The sequence below is a fragment of the Strongylocentrotus purpuratus genome, unplaced genomic scaffold (genome assembly GCF_000002235.5).
Source record: "Strongylocentrotus purpuratus isolate Spur 01 unplaced genomic scaffold, Spur_5.0 spur5_scaffold_7, whole genome shotgun sequence".
Taxonomy (NCBI): domain Eukaryota; kingdom Metazoa; phylum Echinodermata; class Echinoidea; order Camarodonta; family Strongylocentrotidae; genus Strongylocentrotus; species Strongylocentrotus purpuratus.
Window position 1 is genome coordinate 5,191,948 of NW_022145613.1, and position 10,446 is coordinate 5,202,393.

Consider the following 10,446-nt stretch of genomic DNA (forward strand, 5'->3'; position numbering starts at 1 on the left):
TTACCTTAGCATTACTGGTTACCAATTTATACACCTGGTTAGGGAGTAGCATATATGGGTAAAACACTGGGTGTAACGATCGAACCTAGGACCTTTCGTATAAGAATCAAGAGCCTTCATCAATATGCCACAGTTCTCCATGCGATTAATGAAAATGTTTTGAAGGCAGAAAATCATTATTTTGTGTGTTGAAGCAAGTAATTAGTCTATAATGACTGTGCTTCTTGAAGGCGATTGGGAACAACACTTCTTTAATTTAACACTGCCTCTTTTCGTTATCTCGAGGTACCAAACCAAAACACCGTTGATGAACATTATGCAATAGTCGTGATGTTCACATTATGGCTTCAAACACAAAAACTCTCGACACTCACATCTAAACACAAACTATATAGATTAAAATAAAGAATCTATACTATCTATTTAAAAAAAAACGGATCGCATCGCATATTCAGCCCACTGAATTTCAGCCTATGATGGTCGTGTGTGAACGCTGTAGTCAAGATGATAGCGGAGGATGGGCACGTGTTAATAAAACAATATCACTTTCATTTTACTGATCAGGTTTAGTTCCTATAATATTGCTTGTGTTTGACAGATCACATAACACCAGGACCTTAGGTGCGATAGTTACAGAATATTCTCCGTGCAATAGTTTTTGTTTTAAAGCATTATCCGGGAAATAGTATGGTTAAACTGCTGTTTTGTGTTTGACAGGTCACAAAAAAATCAGGACATCTTAGGTGGAAGTTATTCTCCGGGAAATATAATTGTTTAACCGATAGCCATGAATGTATCCTCTAATAACAGCGTTGCCGCTGTCGCACTGGAATCGCTCAGGTAAGGACATTTTCTGTTTTTTTTCAGTGCAATTTTTAAATGAAAAATTATGAAATATCGTATTTTAAAGAAAAGGCTCTCGTCTACAGTGCATTGTATAGCTTAGAGAGGTGGGGGGGGGGGGGAAATGATCAACGAGGAATTCGGGGCTCTTTCCGGAACTCAAATTGTATGACTCCTTTTGAGATAGCAAATCTGCGTATCTTTCACTTTGTTGTAAACTTTTCGACAAATCTCTATCACCACTCCCCTCCCTCATTTCAATTTCTAGTGACAGTTCCAAGGCACAAAGATTCGTGATCTTATAAGAAAGTATTCTGATGCAAAACGAAATGTAAATGAATAAAAAAAAATCATGATTTTATTTCCCAGTAAAAGACAATGAAACTCGGTGATAAATTTGATTTATTTCGGAAGAAAAATAAATAGATATAAAATAGAACAAAATGATTTGATTATGATATTCGTGATCATCGGCATATACACGCATCAAGGTCTCCTATCTTATAATCATTATAATTGTTTTTGATATTGGTTATGAATTGATTGAGAATAAGGAAGACAATTTTACTAGACACAATGGCTATAGGCCTATGTGTATTCTGGCTCGATTCAACTGGTCTCCTCACGTGATCTGTTATTTTTGGAATACAAGATAGAGCAAATTGGAGCTTAGTAATTGTAAGGAAAAGCCTCGACATGAGATATTCGATAATCAAAATAGTAGTAATGATAATAATAAAAATGATGATAATAATGATAACAAAAACAACAAATATATATATATATATATATATAATAATAATAATATTAATGATACCAAGACTTAAGTCCCAATGGGTAGAGCGGGTTGGATTGGAATATTTAGACAATTTCGTGAGCGGATTCAGGACTGTCCGAAAGGGGTCGAAATTTCCCCGAAAGGCCTAAATAATTTTTAGAATCTTATAGGGGGTTATGCTCAAAATTCAACAGAAAGAAGAAGAAATGTCTGACGGCTACCCCCCCCCCTCCAACAGGAAACACATCAGCTGTACATAATGAGGGAGGGAAAACAGGGGGCGATGTTTTTGTGTAACCTCTTCCCAAAGGCTTGTTTTCATATAGCTTCTCTTATAGGGGGAGGAAGAAGAAATTGTTGCCAACCTCAAAGCCGCCATTGGATTTCTTACATGATAATATGATGTAGATTATTTATTTATTTATTTATTTATTTATTTTATTAAAACATCTTTATACAGGATAGATAATTATGTTCAGGTATACTGTTTTTCAACATGGTCCTGTTAATATTAAAAAGCAAATAACATATGAAATGCTTTACAAAGTTTCAAAATACAATCATTTAACTGCATACTGTTGACATAAAATTAAAGAAAATAGTTTTTTGTTTTTAACAGAAATGTAAGTACCATTAGACATAACGTGCTACTGTATTATACATAATTTTATAATCAAAATTTTGAAAATACGAACAAGTACAATAGACATAAATATTTACAAAATAGAATTAAAAATAAAACTTCTTATAAATGAATTTAAAAATGTCAATTGTTTGGGCATTTGTTATGAATTGGGGAGTGCCATTCCATCGTTTAGCACCAGATTAGTAGAGGGGTATTCAATATTCAGATACCAGGAACTAATGCAAAGAAATGTCATATGACGGTATCTTCTGTCATCCGATTTCTATTGTTACGTAGGTCAAGTAGGGGTGAAAGATATCATGTAGGCCTAGTTACAAACCGCGATGGCATATAAAAATCGTACTCGGACACCTACCCCCTGGACATCCACCCCCGGATAACCACCCGCAGTCAACTAACCCCTATGATAACTACCCCTATAGGGAAACCACCCTCTAGGACGACTACCCCAGACAACTACCCTCTTTAGGACAGCTATCCCCCCAGACAACTACCCCTAGGACAACTACCGCCGGTGCCGCCGCGTTGTTACCTGATATGCAATACGGTGGTGTCATTGGGAAATTCGCTATAAGCTGCAGCGCTGCAGCGCGCTGTAGATTGGATTTGAGACCGAGTTACTTTTTGTTTCTTCCTTTTCGATGACTCTAACATTGCTTTTATTTCGTACAAATTCTATTAAACCTACGCTACGATAAAGTTACGACTCGTGAATTATTGCTACGCAAAAGTATAATTCTTAAAGGTAAAGACCAGTATTGGAAACGCCCCAATTTCAAAAAATGAAATGGAAGCTCTCATTACCAATCATGTGAAAGAATATGTTTTGACTAATACATGATGATAAAAAATTTGCCGGGAAACCGCCTACTAATTCATATATTTGGTAAATTTGTTTCTCTCATGGTCTGTGAGAGATATAGGGTAGTCCCATATACATCTTTCTGTGTATAGTGCATGTAACTTTACGAAGAATGGGCCAAATTTATTATCATTTTGAAGATTCCAGAACCTTGCAGATGCTAGATGCTAGATGATCAAACTTTTCTGATCGATTCCACAACGTTTCTTTCACAATGCAATCGCATGACCATAACTGGTCTTTACCTTTAACGGCCAACCAAACCTGTTTTTGAGTTCATTTACATTGAAGCAGGGAAAAAAGTAAGAGTGGGAGAAAGTTTGAACTAATAAATCGGACCAATAATAAGAAAGTTTTGCATGTTTGATAAATGCTATCACTACGTCTGTGCGAATCTCAAATTGGCAATGTGGTCAGTGAACTGTGACGTAGTCACGGACAACTCTCCCGTTTGTCGTGTACAAAATGTCATTAATTTGTTTTCTCTCTTAGGCGCCTTCTGAGAGATTTGTCCGCCACTACATCACAATGACCACGATTCTGCCAATATGAAATTCCTTTGCAAATACTGATTGCAAAACTAAAAATTTATAACTTTCTTCTTCTTTTTTTTCTTTCCATCATTTATTAATTGAATAATTGAATAATACATACATAACAGATACAAAATTATCTCGATTACAAAGAAAAAACATGAATTATAATTATATCACAAAAAGAATTATACTTTTTTGTTTAACAATTTAACATAGTAAACATTTTTTTCCAGAGATGATGCTTTTCAACATTTGCCCTCCATAATAATATTTCTTGTTTTGTCCGATCTCGTTCAGACTTTCACTATTTTGCTTCAATCTCTAATTGTGTCTGCTTTCTCTCAGAGCAATGTGCTATTAAGTTTGGATTTTCCTTTTAGATTAACCTGACACAATGCTAAGTAGGTCTATATATCCATCATCTAACTCCACCCTCTAAGTTAGTTTCACAAAATGTTGTTACACTATATACACATTTATTAGCATAAAAAATAAATTTATAATGAATAGTAAAGTATTTTTGGCGGGTATCATAATTTTCCCTCCCGTTTTTCTATTGCAAGTCTCTTCATCATCATGCCGGGCGCCATTTTGGCGAATGGTGTCGCCATTTTCATCATTCTACGCACGCGCAGTCTATGGAAACACGCCCACAATCTTCTGATTCTTTCTCTGAATATTGCGGACCTCGGTGTGGCCATTTTCACCATGCCATGTGCAATGATATCTGTCTTTGATGGTGGGAATTATCTCAGGACACATACCAGCGCCTGCAAGGTACATGGATATATATTCGTAGATAATAGTTTTAGATTTCATATGGCCTAAAATGTAAGTAATTTTGTTCATTTCTCAAACAGATACACATTGTGATGTTCCCCGACTTTGAAAACACATTTTAGGCCTAAGAAGAATGAAGCATGTCTGTATGATTACATCTTATTACATGTTTATTTGATTTTGAAAAACGATTTGAGAAAAGAAACATCGACTTCTACCTGTTAGCTTGCGTTTTCAAGACTTCATATTTCATCTATTTTAGTTACAGAGAAGTTTTAGTGGATCCCCGAATTGTTCATAACTTTGGATTTAAGAATTTGGCAAACATGTTTCCCCATTCAAAACCCTGTTATGCGTAGGGTCTACAGTAACTGTTGCAAACCTGGCCTACTATGGCGATATAATAATAATAATAATAATAATAATTAAGATTTATATAGCGCTGGTATATATGACTTTTCTTATCTTACGCATGTTTCCAGTTAATACAAAATTATTATTTTGGTATTGAGAAAGGTATATTTTCACTTTTCCATTAAATTTTCCCATGTTTTTATAATTCTTTATCATTGGATTTTATCATTATTTTTTTTTATTCTTCTGGTTTTTTTTTTAGTTCAATGGTTTTCTAGCTGTGTTGTTCACCTTCGTTATCCCAGCCCTCATCCTCTTCATCACCTTGGAGCGATTCCTGGTCATCAATCTCTCCCAAAGATTCCCTCGAAGCCGAAGACGCGTCTACGTATTCATCTTGATATCATGGGCGACATCATTGATGGCGGCAATCCTCCCATTGACGAACGCGACCTTACCATACATCTACATCCCGACCACCAGGCACTGCTCTCCACCCTGGCTCGATCCTGTCTTCCACGCGGCTGGACTAATCCTACTCGCGGGTGAAATCCCCTTGCTCCTGCTCCTCTACGCAGCCATTGTCTACAACCTCAAGAAAACTGGCACCAACCTCAAAAAGACTCGACGGAGGGACCCAACAAAATCTGCATGTAGAGATTCTTCCGTCATCAGTGCATACGGCGAAGAAATCACATCGCCCCCAGCGTCAGTCTCGCGTCCACTGGAGGATGACCCCACTGTTGAACCGGATACTGTTCAACATGTTCAAGGGGTCACTTCCGCCGACAGTGCAGCTGTATGCTCAGGAGATGATGATGTTTTCAAAGCAACGGGAGAGAAGATACGAGCAAATTTAAAAACTAAAGGGAAGCGAGTTTTTAAGCAGAAAAGTTTTGGGGCGAGGAGAAGGCAGTGGTCTGCACAGAGAAGAGTTGCTACTATTAGTAAGTTCTGGTCGTTGGTGTTTCCCCCCTACAAATAGGTCTAGACTGTCACCAAGTCTTGAGAAAAATAGGAATAATTTTATATCAGTGTATGCAAATTTTTATTGACGTCACTACTTTACTAATCATAATCCATTAATGATGTGAGAAGTTTACTTTAAAGGTAGATGCTAACTTTTTCGTCTCTTAAAACAAGCCATAGTGTTAAAGAATGAGGCCAAAATATTAGACACTCATTGTCGAAGGCTGGGTAAAACGAATATTACTACGTCATTTTCCCCTAAAATCAGCCGTACTTTGTAGTCCAGCTCGGTTTGGAGAGTGGTCAAACGAAGGTGTGATCTAAGCCTATATCTTTACACTCTCAACCTATACAGTCGTATGTACGGTGTTACTATATTATAAAGTATAGGTTCTTGATAATGTAGTATAACTAAATTTATCACTGATTATAATTATTATTAACAGCCTCCGTTGTACTCATAAGTTCCATATTTCTTTTGTAAACAATCAGGTGCTGTGTTAGTGATCACGACCATCGTCTGTTGGATACCATACCTCCTCGTCCATCTCAACATCGTCCCGGTGTCCGATTACCACTGGTTCGGTGTGATGACCATGTGGTTTGCCTTCACCAACGCGCTGCTCGACCCGGTGATTTACACGTTCATGAACCGGCAGGCCCGTGCCGAACTAGCAAAGTTCTTCCAGAACCTGAAAGTATGTTGCCAATTAGAGCCATGCCGTAAGTTGCAGCATTTTATCCGCGGAGGCGACTGAAATAAAGATCTTCTTCATCATCATAAGCCACAGTGGCAGGGAGAGGGCATTGCCTCGACGTTCGGCAAAATTTTCTGTTCAAAATCGGGTTTAGGAAAGGTAGTTAGTGTGAGGTATGGACTGTCCTTTGTTAAACGTGAATTTAGATCAGGGCTCTGTTTTAACTGAATGAGTAGAACACGGCCAAAGTGTTAATTCAACGAATGTTGATAATTAGTCACGTGCCTTTTTTATCTTATTTCTTGGAGCTTTTCGACTACGTCTTCCAAACTGTTCAAGGGTTAGTCTTGGATAAATTTTCTTCTGACGGAGTATCTTCGAACATTCATTTACATTACTCATGCTCCTTTAAGATTCCCGTGGAGTGTCCCGTGGTGTCAAGCTGCTGACAAGTCGAGAGAAGAAGGAGTCTTAATCGCGATGTAAACTATTATCACGCATGTTTCTTATTAGTTAATTAAAGCCCCTCGGAACTAGTTTGGCATGGAGGGGTTAGACCTCCCTGCAAGGTCACTGGCAGGTGGTATTATTATCATCAAATCAGCTCTCAATTAACATAAGAAAAAGGGCATCATGTGGGATCAACAGGTACCGCTAATTTTTGTTGGCTGTATAGAGGGCGCAAGTAGCTATAAGTAGTGCAGTGGGGCTTAAGTAAACAGGGTTGACGTTTGCACAAATTTAGTCGTGACCATTTCTGTGCACAATTTGACGTAAACCAACCACGAACCTATTCTACGTCTTCAGCTATTTCATAAAAAATAACCACTCTATATAGTGACTACCTACATGTAGTTTTCCTCAATTTAGAAAATGTAACTTGCACTGAAAGGTCACTAACGTCAATTTTCGTACAAAATAGTATCACCTAAATACCAGTAGCCAATAAAAGCAAAGACACGTATCATAGACCATTTGAATGGCCATGGATTTATCTCTTTGTATGTCTTTGTCAATTTTATTATCACACGAATGAGATAGTTTTCGGCAATACGGCAATAATATTGCTAAGGCATAGTTTTGTGCTCAAATTAATTGAAGATAAAAGGTTTAACTTATTTTGTAGAAAGTACGCATAAGGATAAATTTACAACGTCACCTTTACCGTTATATTTCTACAATGACCCCTACATTGCAACGGAGTATGATCTCTCAATATCATCACAGTGACTTTCCTAAATAAATCATAATCAATAAATAAAATAAATTACAAAGTGATACATTTTAAAAAGTGTTAAATCAATAAAAAAGGACCGAGGAATGTGGGTTTTTCACCAAGGAGTCTCATGTCGAAATACTGTTTTCCAGGCACCCCAGAAAGCCTCGAGATGTTTAGCTGACCCGGAAGCTGCACAATTCATCTTCATCGCTGTACACGACGTCATTAATATCACCATTTAGATGCAGCCAGAGTGACCATATTGTTGACGATATTGTTGTTGAAGAGAATTCTATACCGGGATTCCTGCGGATCCCTCCCATGCTGATGACGTCGTCGTAAACCCCGGTCGTAATATTATGTCACATAATGCTGGTATGCGAAGTATAGGGGCTTCTTTATGTGTTTTACATTAGCAAGCTGGCGTAACCGAAAGTTATAGACAACCGGCTTCCCGAACAGTATTCACTTTGGAGTTGGGGTCTAGAAAAATGCCCCTAAACGCGTACAGGAGAATTTTGAAAAAGTACAATTTTTCTGGAAAATTGACGTATTTTTTTAACACTGGCGGACCGCGTCCAAAAAACAACAACGCCACTTTAGTGTACGCGATTTCGTGGTCATGCTTACAGTATTTATATTTCAATGTTGGCTGCAAATGGGATATAGCTATAGTTTAACATTCTCGATGCAAACGAAATACTTTTGGATTCAGCAATATAAAGTGTGAGAAACCACATTTTGTTAACACCGTCGCTCCTCGGATTTATTATTATCATTATTATTATTATTATTATTTATTTTTGTTCAACAAATAGTTTTTTAGACTCTATCACGCTCAATTGAATCAAGGCCCCCGAAACTACATCTAACTTCTATTTTCTCTTTCGCCGACAGAGGGCTCACTTTTCGTTACCCATAAAGATCTTATTGGATCTTATAGGATCTCTATACCTCGCTGGGAGCTAATTACACTATGAATATGACAGTCAAAGAAAGCGGACAAAATATACAGTTCCTCAGGTAGACAAAGGAACATCCCTTCTCTGCTATTATGTAAAAATGTGTCACATGCATATTCACCTGTTCTACACATTTTTACATAATAGCAGTGAAGGGATGTTCCTTTGTCTACCTGAGGAACTGTATATTTTGTCCGCTTTCTTTGTCCGCCATGTTTATAGTGTAAGGGGATACAATACAGGCAAGAAAACTTGTTGAGGGACAAATACGTCTTACAAGAAAAGTCTAATATTGCACTTTGTATTTTGTAATATCCATTGTATAATGGATGATCGATCACTCCTCAATTTAATGAAGCAAATCGAAACGAATCAAATCATTCATCATCGAACCTATTCACTTTGTCAGTTTAATGTGTTCAATGTGAGATCCAATGACCCAGTGCATCCTTAATCGGGCCCATTGATTCAGTAATAGGGACTTTTAGATTTGCGTGGACTGATACGTGTGACGTCCATTCAAGGCAGTGCATTAAAAGGACGTCGATCGTAGCAATCCCCAATGTCTTCGTGCGAATCTAAAAATCCCTAATATAAGCTGGGGAATGTTAAGCCAACTCCTTTTAAAGGGAATAAATCAGAAAGGTTTTTTGTAGAATTGTTTCTTACAACTAGTCACTTGAAATCAATAGGCTTCTAGGCTTGTCGCAAAATGTATGTATTTTTCACATGTGGCCTAATAACTGGTATACAATAAAATATTTAAAAAAGATATAATATATATAACTAAGATAAGAGTGTATTTTGTTTCATTCATAGGCCCATATATATTATGTTGTGGTCAGATAAAGACTTCATATCAACATTACTGATACAATTTAATGTTGGTATACCAATACGATATTGGAGAATTCTTCATCATCGACCCAAATAAATTACACTAAATAGCCAACACTTAACAAAAACACTGTTTGAAATGTTCCACCAGGTCTTACGATTGTTTCCTTTACCAGAAAATGTAGGCCTAACCCATATAATGATATTGGACATCATTGAGGCAGCAAGAATGCATTTTCAAAATGCATCACCTTCTTTCATTTTTTGCCTCTGCTCACTTTCTGGACACGTTTAATAATACCTACAATCTAATTTTTCATCGTGCAATATTGATAAACTTCTGACTTAATTTTTAATTTTTTTAAAACTATTTTCTAGTAACTTGAGGTACTTTGTCGTGTGGCCGAGTTAGAGAGGACCCATTTTTGCTCATCTGTCTTTGAATGTAGCGCACATGCAAAGCAGTCACGAAATGAAACCTGTATTTTCAATAGCACGTGGATTAAAAATTAATTAAATTTCTGCAAAATCTATTGTGCAGAAGTTGATCAAATTGAACGACTGTTTTGCTTACTAAAATGAGGGAAGTAGGATATCAATTGCATTATCCGGGTGTCACATCACACAACATTATATTACAATTTACTTCCCTTATTTCATCCTCTGGATTTAAAGGTGTCTTATGATTTTTTAAATAGAATTCTAAGTAATGCACAAGATAGCACTTTATTTCCTCATTACATGATGCCACGTTGACTATCACTATGCTACATAGGAGAGAGAGAGAGAGAGAGAGAGAGAGAGAGCGAAACTGAAATGAACACGAAAAACAAAGGCTGTCTAAAGGGTAATGGAAAGTGTTAATCATTAAAAGTATACCATTTATTTTATTTTCATTTTATCTAGGGCTTTAAACAAAATTATTTTCATTGTTTAAATATAACATATTTGATAATTATGTA

The 10,446-nt window shown here is 36.7% G+C and overlaps 1 protein-coding gene across 1 annotated transcript; it reads left to right on the forward strand.

Annotated features, from left to right (window-relative positions):
* Positions 1 to 595: 595 nt before the first annotated feature.
* Positions 596 to 8,324, forward strand: LOC756233 (5-hydroxytryptamine receptor 1A). Its single transcript, XM_001194088.4, has 4 exons — positions 596 to 840; positions 4,229 to 4,442; positions 5,062 to 5,746; positions 6,261 to 8,324. Exons 1-4 carry the CDS (start codon positions 788 to 790, stop codon positions 6,524 to 6,526), a joined length of 1,218 nt encoding a protein of 405 aa, XP_001194088.3. The 5' UTR covers positions 596 to 787; the 3' UTR covers positions 6,527 to 8,324.
* Positions 8,325 to 10,446: the final 2,122 nt, after the last annotated feature.

Bases quoted from the DNA above. Each gene is read 5' to 3' on its own strand.
- LOC756233 (XM_001194088.4), top strand. From the start codon at position 788: ATGAATGTATCCTCTAATAACAGCGTTGCCGCTGTCGCACTGGAATCG. The intron at 841-4,228 runs GTAAGGACATTT...TTCTATTGCAAG, and splicing joins GTCGCACTGGAATCGCTCAG to TCTCTTCATCATCATGCCGG. The intron at 5,747-6,260 runs GTAAGTTCTGGT...GTAAACAATCAG, and splicing joins GAGAAGAGTTGCTACTATTA to GTGCTGTGTTAGTGATCACG.